The following is a 14,802-nucleotide window of genomic DNA, read 5'->3' as shown; positions in this document are numbered from 1 at the left end:
GATTCTCAATATTCCTGGATTTCAGTGCTTTAAAAGAGAGAGAGAAGAGGGGGAAAGGGGAGGAGGGGTGGCATTACTGGTCAGGGATACTTTTACAGCTACAGAAAGGGTGGGTAATGTAGCAGGATCCTCTTCTGAGTCAGTATGGGTGGAAGTCAGGAACAGGAAGGGAGCAATTACTCCATTGGGAGTATTCTATAGGCCCCCTGGTAGCAGCAGAGATACCAAGGAGCAGATTGGGAGGCAGATTTTGGAAAGGTGCAAAAATAACAGGGTTGTTATCATGCAACACACATAAAAGTTGCTGGTGAACGCAGCAGGCCAGGCAGCGTTCACCAGCAACTTTTATGTGTGTTGCTTGAAATTCCAGCATCTGCAGATTTCCTCGTGTTTGGGTTGTTATCATGGGTGACTTTAACTTCCCTAATATTGATTGGCACCTGGTTAGTTCCAATGGTTTGACGGGGCAGAGTTTGTTAAGTGTGTCCAGGATGGATTCCTGTCACAGTATGTTGACAGGCCAACTATGGGGAATGCCATACTAGATCTAGTATTAGGTAACGAACTGGGTCAGGTCACAGATCTCTCAGTGGGTGAGCATCTGGGGGACAGTGACCACCACTCCCTGGTGTTTAGCATTATCATGGAAAAGGATAGAATCCGAGAGGACAGGAAAATTTTTAATTGGGGAAGGGCAAATTATGAGGCTATAAGGCTAGAACTTGCGGGTGTGAATTGGGATGATGTTTTTGCAGGGAAATGTACTATGGACATGTGGTCGATGTTTAGAGATCTCTTGCGGGATGTAAGGGATAAATTTGTCCCAATGACGAGGATAAAGAATGGTAGGGTGAAGGAACCATGGGTCACAAGTGAGGTAGAAAATCGAGTCAGGTGGAAGAAGGCAGCATACATGAGGTTTAGGAAGCAAGGATCAGATGGGTCTATTGGGGAATATAGGGTAGCAAGAAAGGAGCTTAAGAAGGGGCTGAGGAGAGCAAGAAGGGGGCATGAGAAGGCCTTGGTGAGTAAGGTAAAGGAAAACCCCAAGGCATTCTTCAATTATGTGAAGAACAAAAGGATGACAGGAGTGAAGGTAGGACCGATTAGAGATAAAGGTGGGAAAATGTGCCTGGAGGCTGTGGAAGTGAGCAAGGTCCTCAATGAATACTTCTCTTCGGTATTCACCAATGAGAGGGAACTTGATGACGGTGAGGACAATATGAGTGAGGTTGATGTTCTGGAGCATGTTGATATTAAGGGAGAGGAGGTGTTGGAGTTGTTAAAATACATTGGGACGGATAAGTCCCCGGGGCCTGACGAAATATTCCCCAGGCTGCTCCACGAGGCGAGAGAAGAGATTGCTGAGCCTCTGGCTAAGATCTTTATGTCCTCGTTATCCACGGGAATGGTACTGGAGGATTGGAGGGAGGCGAATGTTTCCCCTTGTTCAAAAAAGGTTGTAAGGATAGTCCGGGTAATTATAGACCAGTGAGCCTTACGTCTGTGGTGGGAAAGCTGTTGGAAAAGATTCTTAGAGATAGGATCTATGGGCATTTAGAGTAACATGGTCTGATCAGGGACAGTCAGCATGGCTTTGTGAAGGGCAGATTGTGTCTAACAAGCCTGATAGAGTTCTTTGAGGAGGTGACCAGACATAGAGATGAGGGTAGTGCAGTGGAGACGATCGAGGCAAAAAACCAGAAATTAAGAAAAACATTCAAGGTCCAAGTATTTTAAAATCTGAAGTTCGTAATGCAATAAATAAGATGAAGAAAGGAAAGGCAGCAGGTCCTGATGAATTAGTGATAAAACAAATTATTGCCCTTGAAGATTATGGAATTCAAAAACTTACTGATTTAATCAATGACATTTATGAGACTGGAATAGTACCAGAAGGGATGAAAAAAATCAGTATTTATCACTCTTCCTAAGAAAGCTGGAGCAATAGAATGTGAATTACATTGGACCATAAGTTTACTGCGTCATATCACCAAGATACTTCTAAGAATTTTGATGACAAGAGCTAAAAGTAAGATACAAGCTGAAAGAGGCAAAGAACAATGTGGTTTTGTGAAAGACAAAGCAATGCAATATTGATGTTAAGGATACTATCAGAACGATATTCAAGTGCAAAAAGATTTGTTTGTTTGTTCTATTGACTACACAAAAGCATTTGATAAAGTGAAGTACAAGAAGTTATTTGAAATATTACAGAAAATGCTAGATCTAGATTCGTAAGACCTCTGCCTAATCAGAAATCTGTACTGGGAACAAACTGCCACTGTAAGAATAGATGGAGAAGTGAGTCAGTTTACCAAAATCAAGAGAGCGGTTAGACAAGGGTGTGTTTTCTCCCCTGATTTATTTAATGTGTACAGTGAAACAATATTACAAAAAATAAGAGATCTTGGGAATCAAAGTCGGCAGTGAAAACGTCAATAATTTCAGATATGCAGATGACACTGTGTTAATTGCAAGTACGGAGGAAGAACTACAAAACTTAATTGATGTAATTGTTGAAGAAAGTCAAAGATGGGTCTATCTATCAACTGCAAAAAGACGGAATATATGGTGATATCCAAAAAGAAGGAGAATCCTATCTACAGGCTGAGAATAAACAGGGAAGACATAAAACAAGTAAAGACCTTCTGCTACTTAGGAAGCTGGGTGACATCAGATGGCAGGTGCGACTTGGACATCAAAAGAAGAATAGGGATGGCAAAAGACACCTTTACGAGAATGAAGAGTATACTGACCAATACTAAACTAGGCATGACAACCCGCCTCAGAGTACTGAAATGTTACGTTTATCCAGTTATGTTATATGGCTCAGAATATTGGGCAATATCTAGTAACATGAGGAAACAAATTGAAGCAGCAGAGATGTTGCTTTTGAGGAGGATGCGAAGAATATCATGGATGAAACGAATATCTAACAAGGATGTCATGAACAGAGCAAACACAAAAAGAGAAATAATGTATGAGATCATGAAAAGGCAACGTAACTTCAGTGGACATGTGATTAGGAAAGAGGAGTTAGAATGCACGGTAATTATGGGAAAGATCGAAAGGAAGAAAGCAAGAGGAAGACAAAGACAAATGATGATGGAGACAGCAGCCAGAGAACTGGAAATGAATACCAATGAATTGATCCACTTGACCCGAAAAATGAGTATGTGGGCCATGGCAGTCAAAGCTCAAACTGGGCATGGCACCTGATGATGATGATGATTATGATGAGTGCAGTGGATGTGGTCTACATGGATTTTAGTAAGGCATTTGACAAGGTTCCACACAGTAGACTTATTCAGAAAGTCAGAAGGCATGGGATCCAGGGAAGTTTGGTCAGGTGGATTCAGAATTGGCTTGCCTGCAGAAAGCAGAGGGTCATGGTGGAGGGAGTACATTCAGATTGGAGGGTTGTGACTAGTGATGTCCCACAAGGATCGGTTCTGGGACCTCTATTTTTCGTAATTTTTATTAACAACATGAATGTGGGGGTAGAAGGGTGGGTTGGCAAGTTTGCAGATGATACAAAGGTCGGTGGTGTTGTGGATAGTGCAGAGGATTGACGAAGATTGCACAGAGACATTGATAGGATGCAGAAGTGGGCTGAGAAGTGGCAGATGGAGTTCAACCCGGAGAAGTGTGAGGTGGTACACTTTGGAAGGACAAACTCCAAGGCAGAGTACAAAGTAATGGCAGGATACTTGGCAGTGTGGAGGAGCGGAGGGATCTGGAGGTACATGTCCACAGATCACTGAAAGTTGCCTCACAGGTAGATAGGGTAGTTAAGAAAGTTTATGGAGTGTTAGCTTTCATAAGTCGAGGGATAGAGTTCAAGAGTTGCAAGGTAATGATGCAGCTCTATAAAACTCTGGTTAGGCCACACTTGGAGTACTGTGTCCAGTTCCGGTCACCTCACTATAGGAAGGATGTGGAAGCATTGGAAAGGGTATAGAGGAGATTTACCAGGATGCTGCCTGGTTTAGAGAGTATGCATTATGATCAGAGATTGAGGGAGCTAGGGCTTTACTCTTTGGAGAGAAGGAGGATGAGAGGAGACATGATAGAGGTGTACAAGATATTAAGAGGAATAGATAGAGTGGATAGCCAGTGCCTCTTCCCCAGGGCACCTATGCTCAATACAAGAGGACATGGCTTTAAGGCAAGGGGTGGGAAGTTCAAGGGGGATATTAGAGGAAGGTTTTTTACTCAGAGAGTGGTTGGTGCGTAGAATGCACTGCCTGAGTCAGTGGTGGAGGCAAATACATTACTGAAATTTAAGAGACTACTAGACAGGTATATGGAGGAATTTAAAGTGGGGGTTTATATAGGAGGCAGGGTTTAAGGGTCAGCACAACATTGTGGGCCGAAGGGCCTGTACTGTGCTGTACTATTCTATGTTCTATGTACATGGAGCTTAGAAAAATAAAGGGCGAAGAATAACCCTCGGTAATTTCTAAAGTAAGTACATGTTCAGCACAGCATTGTATTGTGCTGTAGGTTTTCTGTTTCTATGTAACTCTACCCACAAGGATTCAACATCCTTTGATCCTATTGTCATATCTTTCTACTGATTTGACGCCATTCTTTATCAGTCGAGCCACACCATCCCCTCCGCCTATCTTCCTGTTTCTCCAATATAACGTGTAACCTTGGACATCCAGCTCCCAACTACAACCATCCTTCAGCCACGATTCAGTGATGGCCACAGCATCATACCTGGCAATCTGTAATATTGCAACAAGAACATCCACCTTATTTCTTATACTACGCGCATTTAGATACAACACCTTGAGTACCGTATGTGCTGTCCATTCTGACTCTGTGGACCCCAGGTTGGAAACCCCTGCTTTAGTGCCTTTAGTGCCATTCTACTCAATCTCTATTTTGAAGAGTGTTACATAACTGCAAGAACAACCTGAGGTCCCCCGTTGTTCGGGGTCGATATTGCGTGTTAGTTGTCTACGTGACCACAAGCCAGTGCAAGGTAGCATCAGATCAAAGTAACACAGAAAATGAGAATCTGAAATTATTTCTACACAGCCTGATTTATAGACTATCACTTCACAAAGAGTCTCAACAGTCCACTTGCAACAACTTTTACTGAAATAAATGCAATTTTGCTCACACAGCTGTTTGATTCTACTTTGCTAAAAACTATAAATATAGATAAACAACATTCCACAAGGAGAAATATTGTTGATATTAATGTTACATTTCTGACAGTTAATGATAATGTATCAATTCAATTTTATTCATTTTACCTTGAAATCAACATATTGTCTTGAATATAAGCAAGAAAGCTTTGGTAATCTTTTCTTGCAACATATAAACATTCCCCATGAAGGCAAAGCATCTTTAAGCAATTGAGCATGTTGAAAAGAATGTCTGGCTCCTCGCATTTTGGCATCTCCTGTTGATATGAACAAACGAAGCAGAGTCAGGAAATAAAAGAAAGAATTGAGATATGAATTTAGAAAATCTGATTAGGTCAAAAGAAGATTACCTGCAATATTGTATAAATTAGCTTCAATGTAACAGGTAGTTGCTGATAACTAAATCTTTGGTCTACATCATCCTTCTCTTCTATTAAAATAAAAAAAATTGAAACATCACTTAAATCAAATCAATGATTGTATGAAGCCACAAGATATTTAGTAATTAAATTAAAAATGTATTTATATGAGTTTAGAAGAAAATGTAAAAGTATAAGCTTGAGTTAGTGTCTCAATAATTGTTGCAGAGATATCACCCAAGGCAAATGTTGTACAAAGTCAAAACTGCTTTGTCTCGTGTAAAACACCACATAGATCACAATTCTGGTCATCTCACTTTGGGAAATACATTAATTTCCTATTATGCTCTGCCCCAATTTAAGGATAAGTATAGGAATGAGGGACTTCATCTATATGTAAAAGGTAAAAGTTGTTTTGATCAAAGATAGAACATAAGCCAAGGAGCAGAATTTAGCTGTTTGGCCCATCGAGTCTGCTCTGTCATTCCATCATAGTTGATTTACTATCTCTCTCAACCCCATTCTTCTGCATTCTCCCCATAACCTTTGACAGCCTGACTAATCAAGGACCCATCAACTTCCATTTTAAATATACCTAATGACATGACATCCACAAGTCTCTGTGGCATCGAATTCCACAGATTCACTATGTGTTATTATACGTGTACATAAAGAAGAACTATACCCTGTGGGCAATGGGGGCGGTTCACCTTGGATCCCATCCTCCTTACTTTCTCAATAAGCCTTGCATGGGGTACCTTATCAAATGCCTTGCTGAAATCCATATACACTACATCTACTGCTCTACCTTCATCAATGTGTTTAGTCACATCCTCAAAAAATTCAATCAGGTTCGTAGCCATGCTGACTATTCCTAATCATATTATGCCTCTCCAAATGTTCATAAATCTTGCCTCTCAGGATCTTGTCCATCAACTTACCAACCACTGAAGTAAGACTCACTGCTCTATAATTTCCTGGGCTACCCCAACGCCCTTTCTTGAATAAGGGAACAACATCCGCAACCCTCCAATCCTCCAGAACCTCTCCTGTCCCCCATGATGATGCAAATCTTATCTAGATGTCTCTGGAAAGTTCTTAATTCTTCAGGAGATCAGGGATGTAAAAGGTTGGCAACTTTATTTTCTTCGGTGTTATCATTTCAAAAAATCTGTCTTGGGTCCAGCACATAGGTAACATTATGAAGAAATTACAGCAGTGCCTCTACTTTCTTAGAAGTTTGCAAAGATTCAGTACATCATCAAAAACTTTGATAAACTTCTATAAATGTGTGATGGAGAGTATATTGACTGGTTGCATCATGGCACAGTATAAAAACACTAAGACCCTTGAACAAAAAAGCCTAGAAAACATGGTAGATATGGCCCAGTCCATCACAGGTAAAGCCCTCCTCACCAATGAGCACATCTACAGTGCACTGTCACAGGAAAGCAGCACTCCTCATCCAGAACCCCCACCAACTAGCTCATGCTTCCTTCTCCCTGTTGTCATCAGGAAGAAGGTACAGAGTCTCAGAAGCCACACCACCACGTTCAGGAATAGTTATTGCACCTCAACTATCAATCAGGCTCCTAAACCAGAGGGGTTAAATTCACTCGCCCAATCATTGAGCTATTCCCACAGCCTATGGACTCACTTTCAAGGACTCTTCTTGTGTTTTCAATATATATTTCTTACTTAATATTATTATCTTCTTTTTGGATTTGCACAGTTTGTTGTCTCTTACACATTGGTTTTTTATCCATTCTGTTATGTGCAGTTTTCACTGATTACATTCTGTTTCTTGTATTTATTGTGAATACCCACAGGAAATGAATCTCAGGGTTGTATATGGTGACATGTATGTACACTGATAATAAAGTTACTTTGAACTTTGAACATTAATGTATCTGCCCTCATCACCACTCCAGGCAGTGCATTCCACACACCAAGTGTAAAAAATTGCCCCTCACACAAAGGAGCATTTACAGTAGACAATTGGGCTGTGGAGGGAAATGAGAGCATTTGGAGCAAACCTATGGGAACACCAGGAGAAGATGCAAACTTCACACAGGTCAGAATCAAACCCAAGTCGTTAAAGCCATGAGATAACTGTATAGCTGCACCACCACAACCTATTGCAGCAATCCCCAACTGAAGTGAAAATGCCTGGTAGAACATATTATGATTCATAAATCAATCCATTACATTTTCCATTTGGCATATAATCAATACTCTTCAAGGTAAAACCATATACTTTGTTACAGTAACTTTATAACATTACTAATGGTTTTTCAAAACCAAATACTGTGGCGACCCACTTCCTACGCAGGCGAACCGGCTCACAAAATGGCGTACGCGTCAGCAGAGAGGCCAGCCCCGAAATGGCAATGGGTCTTCTTCACCAGCAAGGGGAGAAAGCCCACGTGCAGGAAGAGACTTCTGTAATGCACCTCTGACATCATTTCCACCCAGAGAGGGCGGGAACGGAACTGCATAAAAGCCAGTGCCGCGAAGTTTGAATAAACTAGTCTTGAGTGCAACTTACAGACTGCGTGTCTTTATTTCTAGCTCTGTGTGTAGCACATCGCTACATTGGTGACCCCGACGGGCCCAACGGGATTTGGACCAAAGATGATCGACCCTTCATCTGTTCAAGCAGTTTCGCTAAAACTGCCAACTTTCTGGACGTTGCGACCAGGCGTGTGGTTTGACCAAGCAGAAGCCCAGTTCCAGATTTGGCAGATATCTTCGGATTCCATGTGTTACTATTATATGGTGAGCTCCCTTGACCAGGAGACAGCTGCCCAGGTTGAGGATTTCATACAGTCACCCCCGGAAGAAGGCAAATATGCAGCATTCAAAGCGCTGCTCATAGAGACCTTTGGCCTCTCACGGCGTGAGCGAGGTGCCCGCTTGCTGCACCCGGACGGATTGGGAGACAGGCCGCCGTCAGCATTAATGAACGAGATGCTGGCCCTGGCTGAAGGACACAAGCCCTGCCTCATGTTTGAGCAGGCGTTCCTAGAACAACTGCCCGAGGACACACACCTGCTGCTGGCCGACGCAGATTTCAGTCAGCCCCGGAAGGTGGCGGCTCAGGCAGACGTGCTGTGGAAAGCCAAGAAGGAGAGCGGGGCTTACGTCAGACAGATTACCAAGCCATGCGCCCAACAGCAGGCCAGACCAGGCCCGGCAACGGAGCGCACACAACCCAGAGGCAGGAGTGAGGAGGCCAATGAACAGTGGTATTTCTACCACCAGTGGTGGGGCACAGAAACCCGCCGTTGTCGCCCGCCCTGCGAGTTCCCGGGAAAACGCCAGGGCAGCCTCCTGTACGTCTGGGACAAACAGTCGGGACGCGCTTCTTGGTCGCCACCGGAGCGGAAATCAGCATCTTACCCCCGATGGGGTACGACACCCGCAACAGGGAGCCGGGACCCACCCTGAGGGCCGCAAACGGCAGCACGATACAGACCTAAGGCACCCGCACAGTGCAGCTACAGTTCGGCGCCAGCTGGTTCACGTGGGACCTCACACTGGCCGCTGTGGCCTAACCACTCCTGGGGGCAGACTTCTTGCGAGCTCACAGCCTGCTGGTCGACTTGCAAGGGGAAAGACTGGTCCATGCCAAGACTTTCCAGATGTTCTCCCTGGGTGAAGCCAAGTTGCCGACCCCACACCTGGACTCCATCACTCTGTCTGACAACAAATTCACCAGAATCCTGGCGGACTTTCCATCGGTTCTGGCACCGCAGTTCACGGCAGCCATGCCCAGACATGGAGTACAGCACCACATCCCGACCCAGGGACCACCCCTCCACGCCCGTGCTCGAAGGCTTCCCCCGGACAGGCTCCAACTGGCGAAGGAGTTCAAGAGGATGGAGGAACTGGGGATCATAAAGCGGTCCGACAGCCCATGGGCCTCCCCCCTGCACATGGTGCCCAAAGCAACCGGGGGCTGGAGACTATACAGCAACTACCGCAGACTGAACGAGGCTACAACTCCAGACCGCTACCCCGTGCCGCACATTCAAGACTTTGCAGCAAACCTACACAGCGCAAGGATCTTTTCCAAAGTAGACCTCGTCTGGGGATACCATCAAATTCCGGTACACTCTGAAGACATCCCCAAGACAGCATTCATCACCCCGTTCCGCCTGTTCGAATTCCTCTGAATGCTGATCGGCCTGAAGAATGCCACACAGACGTTCCAGCGACTAATGGATGCAGTGGGACGCGACCTGGACTTTGCATTCATCTACTTGGACGACATCCTCATATCCAACAGTAGTCGTCAGGAGCATCTGTCCCACCTCCACCAGCTCTACTCCCACCTGAGCGATTTCGGCCTCACGATCAACCCGGCCAAATGTCAGTTCGGACTCGACACCATCGACTTCCTGGGCCACAGGATTACTAAAGACGGGGCAACACTTCTGCCCGCCAAGGTAGATGCGATCCGCCACTTCGCCCGGCCCAACACAGTCAAAGGCCTGCAGGAATTCGTTGGTATGGTGAACCTCTACCACCACTTCCTCCCCTCAGCAGCCCGTATCATGCGCCCTTTGTTCACCCTGATGTCGGGTAAAGGCAAGGGCATTACTTGGGACGAAGAGGCCGCGGCCGCTTTCATTAAAGCCAAGGAAGCCTTGGCAGATGCCACGATACTGGTGCACCCCAGAACGGATGTTCCTACTGCCCTCACGGTGGACGCATCCAACACAGCAGTCGGTGGGGTGCTGGAGCAACTCATCGAGGGGCGCTGGCAAACCTTGGCGTTCTTCAGCAGGCACCTACGGCCACCCAAACTCAAGTACAGTGCCATCGACCGGGAGCTGTTGGCACTATATCTGGCAATCCGGCATTTCAGGTACTTCTTAGAAGGCAAGCCGCTCACCGCGTTCACGGACCACAAACCGTTGACCTCCACATTCACGAAGGTGTCCGATCCCTGGTCGGCCCGCCACCAGTGACATCCGTCCTACATCTTCGAGTACACGACGGACATCCAGCAAGTCTCGGGAAAGGACAACGTTGTGGTGGACGCACTCTCCAGACCAGCTATCCAGGCCCTGTCCCAGGGGTGGACTATGCAGCACTGGCAGAGGCACAGCAGGCAGACGATGAGGTGCCCAGCTACAGGACCGCAGTCTCGGGTTTGCAGCTGCAAGACTTCCTCGTAGACCCAGATGAGAGGACCCTCCTGTGTGACGTGGCTACCGGCCAACCTCGCCCCATCGTCCCGGCAGCCTGGCAGCGGCGAGTTTTCAACACCATACATGGCTTGGCGCACCCACCTATCAGGACAACCGTCCGGATGGTCTCCAGCAAGTTTGTGTGGCACGGACTTCGCAAACAGGTCAGTGAATGGGCCAAAACGTGCATGCAGTGCCAAACAGCCAAGGTGCAGCGGCACACCAAGGCTCCGCCGCAGCGGTTCAAACCCACCCGCCAGAGGTTCGACCACATTCATGTGGATATCGTGGGGCCCCTGCCAGTGTCGCGAGGAGCATGGTACCTCCTAACTATGGTAGACTGGTTCACGAGATGGCCAGAGGCAGTCCCACTCAACGACACCACCGCCGATTCCTGCGCCCGAGCGCTGATCGCAACCTGGGTAGCACGCTTCAGGATACCGGCCCACATTATCTCCGACAGGGGAGCCCAGTTCACCGCCAGCCTGTTGGGAGCACAATTACACCACACAACTGCCTACCACCCACAGTCGAACGGACTAGTGGAACGCTTCCACCGTCACTTGAAGTCGGCTCTCATGGCTCGCCTGAAAGGACCTAACTGGGTGGATGAGCTTCCCTGGGTCCTGCTCGGAATCCGCACGGCACCCAAAGAGGATCTGCACACCTCGTCGGCCGAGTTGGTGTACGGCGCGCCCCTGGTCGTCCCAGGAGAGTTCAGACTACGCGAAAGACTCGGCAACCTGGCCCCCGTACTGACTTCACAGCACGGACAGATCCTGACCTGCATACCCAAAGACCTGCAGAACTGTAAGTTTGTATTCGTACGAAGGGGCGCACACCGGGCACCGCTACAGCGGCTGTACGAGGGGCCGTTCAAAGTGATCAGGAACAACAGGTCCACATACGTTCTGGACATTGGGGGGAAAGAGGAGGTTTTCACAGTGGACCGACTCAAACCGGCCCATGTGGACTTGGCCCAGCCGGTCGAGGTTCAGGCACCACAGCGCAGAGGCAGACCGCCCAAACAGAGACTGATCCAGACTGTGGACATTGGGGGTGTATCGCCAGTTCTGGGGGGGGGGGGTTATGTGGCGACTCACTTTCTACGCAGGCGAACCAGCTCACAAAATGGCATGCGTGTCGGCAGAGAGGCCAGCCCCAAAATGGCGCTGGGCCACCTTCTTCACCAGCAAGGGGAGAAAGCCTGCACACGGGAAAAGACTTTTGTAATGCACCTCTGACGTCATTTCCGCCCACAGAGGGCGGGAACGGAACTGCGTAAAAGCCAGTGCCACGAAGTTTGAATAAACTAGTCTCGAGTGCAACTTACAGACTGCGTGTCGTTATTTCTAGTTCTGTGTGTAGCACATTGCTACAATACCATTAAAAAACACTTCAGTAATAAGCTCACATTTGTATAGTATCCAAAAGACAAAGTAGCAGAATTAGGCCATTCAACCCATCGAGGCTGCTCCACCATTTGATTTACTGTCCCTCTCAACTCCATTCTCCTGCCGTCTCCCCGTAACCTTTGAGTTGCTGACTAATGGATAACTTATCAACATCTGCTTTAAATACACCCAGTGATTTGACCTCCAGTGACCTAGCTCAAAGTTCAAGTTCAAAGAAAATTTATCATCAAGGTATACATATGCCACCATATACAGCACTGAGATTTATTTTATTCTGAGAATATTCAATAAATGGATAATAGAATATAGATTATACTGTAGTTATGTGATTCACTAGAACCCTGCTGCCTACATGGTTCAGGTGGCATTTATCATACCAGAACAGCTCCCTCCTTCCTTGCTGCCAATGTCCCATGAATTCAAACCCACTTCTTTCACACCAGTCTTTGAGTCATATATTTAATTCTATGATCTTATTAACCAATAAGACCATAAGATTATAAGACGTAGGAACAGAATTAGTCTATTCCTTGGTTGTCTCTATGTGCTAATTAATTACTGCAACCACTACTCATATAACAGATGAAGCTTTAGAAACTTTTAAACAATGGCATTGTTAGTTAAAAATAATAACAAGCAACAAATACCAAGATTTTCTTCACATCCATTGTTAGATGTTAGAATTTCCTCCTCTTTTGAATTGTCATCCTCTCCTTCGAACCCAATAGTGAATTCAGGCCTTGAAAAGAGCATGCTTTCCTCAAAGCTGTCAGTGGGCTCCTGAAGGAGAACAAATCCGGGCTCACTTGGAAGTCGCATGACAACTGATACATTCTGCTTCAATTATTCAGCAGAAACAGCATACAATTGAATGAAGTCCAACAATTATCAGGAAGATAAACATACACATTTGAGAAAATTCTATATGTATGAATTCTGAAAAAGGATAAGGGTAGTGTTAAAAATATAGATTTTCATAGATGATAAGGTTAAGCTAAACGGGTTACAGTGATGTGGAAAGAAGATTAAGAAATGTTCTTACTGTCAAGGAACTATATTTGAGCACAGGACTATTTAGCAGGAAATGGGTCAGAAGGGTCAGCCTTAAGGTTATTATAGTTGAGGGTGATAATGGGGACAAGCTCCCATGACCTATTAAATGCTCCCAATAAAGTGCATTTCAAATAGCCTCTGACAATGAAGTCCAGCTCCTGGCCTTCACATGTGGCTTAGCTACTAAGCATAGTGGAAATGTTTCTACTGACAGAAGATGGGGCAATGGTGGGTTACTGGCACCTTAAAACCAGTTTCTTTGGGTAGATAGAGCTCGCCAGCTAGGTTCTAGCTTATCTAGAAAACTTGGAACTCAAACCTCTGCTGCCTTGCAGCTGTACCCATTCATGAGGAAAGTTTCAGGAGTAAACTCCAGAGCTGGAATCCCTAAGACAGTCCTACACTGAGTTCAATGCTGAATGGCAACTCTTGCAATATTGCTGGTGCTAAACTGTATCAGTCTCTGCCATTCCTTTGGACTTATCAGTTGTATGGAGAGAGCTTGCTCTACATATTGAACTGCCCAGGCTTACGTATCATGTAGACAGCTGGGACACAACATCCGTGGTTGACCAAGACCTCAGGGTCAGAAGAACAGAACTGGCTTCTGGATGAGAAGAAAAGAAGTGGGGTGATGCAGGCAAGGTAGGGGCTTACAAGCAAGATAGAAGGCAAGAAATTGGTTCAGGCCTCAGACAGGGAGCAAAGCACAGCAGCAGGGCCGGAAGGCTTCAAATTTGGATTACTCAAAGTTGACCATAGTTTCTTTATATTTGTTACTGCTTGCCTGAGTGGAAAGACAGTTCTAGAAGTTCAGGTAGAGGTCTGGGAGGAAATGAAACATGAGTTACAATCGTATGGTTGTGACTTGGGAGAACTAACATGGTGGGCATAGTAGAAGTAATATCTGAGGATGAGAGTGAAGCACCTTCAATAACTCCAAAAGACTGAGGTTAGGTAAAATACCGAAAGGCTTTTATTCGATGTACAATACGACCTCCATGGTGAGTGTCTGCCCCCAGACTGAGGGGGAGGGGCAAGGCGAAACACCTTTATTCAGGATTCTGTGGGAGGAGCCACAGGGGCAGTCAGCAGAGGGGTGTGTCCAGACAATTAACCCAGTTACAACATAATACATGGTTTACCACAGAGAGCATCCAAAAGTAATCCAGGGATTGTCATCAGGAAATTTGAATAACTGCAACATATTATAAAACAGCAAAAATTGTTAAATAACTTCACCTTAACTTTTAGTCTACTCCTGCACTTTCCTTACCACCAATTTGATTTCCTCTTTTGGTGTCAGCTGCTCCAATAGTTCACAGGCCAGTTGGTAGCACAAAATACTGGACTGACAAAGGTTACAGTGAGCATCTTTTTCATCTTTCTGACAAGTATGAGAATCTCCCCAAGGTGCCTGAAGTACATTGTTTATGATGGAGATGATGTCCTTGGACAAGCCATGGTCAAGACCCAGGACCACACCATCATTTTGCAATTCCATCTGTTAATAATCAGATAAAAGAGTTAATTACTTTATGATTTGGTCTCAGATAAAATGTATCTATATCAGGGGTTCCCAACTGAGAATCCACGAACCCCTCCCCCAATT

The 14,802-nt window shown here is 45.6% G+C and overlaps 1 protein-coding gene across 1 annotated transcript in view; it reads right to left on the bottom strand.

Moving 5' to 3' along the window:
- Positions 1-14,802, bottom strand: part of LOC134344062 (protein unc-79 homolog) — a 403,221-nt gene that overhangs the window by 238,668 nt on the left and 149,751 nt on the right. The window contains exons 19-22 of the mRNA XM_063043251.1: positions 14,467-14,694; positions 12,785-12,917; positions 5,516-5,595; positions 5,274-5,422 (exon numbers count right to left, since the gene is read on the bottom strand). Of these exons, the coding sequence (XP_062899321.1) occupies positions 5,274-5,422; positions 5,516-5,595; positions 12,785-12,917; positions 14,467-14,694 (590 nt within the window). The remainder of the gene's footprint in view (positions 1-5,273; positions 5,423-5,515; positions 5,596-12,784; positions 12,918-14,466; positions 14,695-14,802) is intronic.

The sequence above is a fragment of the Mobula hypostoma genome, chromosome 1, assembly GCF_963921235.1.
Source record: "Mobula hypostoma chromosome 1, sMobHyp1.1, whole genome shotgun sequence".
NCBI lineage: Eukaryota > Metazoa > Chordata > Chondrichthyes > Myliobatiformes > Myliobatidae > Mobula > Mobula hypostoma.
This window is presented reverse-complemented; position numbering and strand designations above follow the sequence as displayed.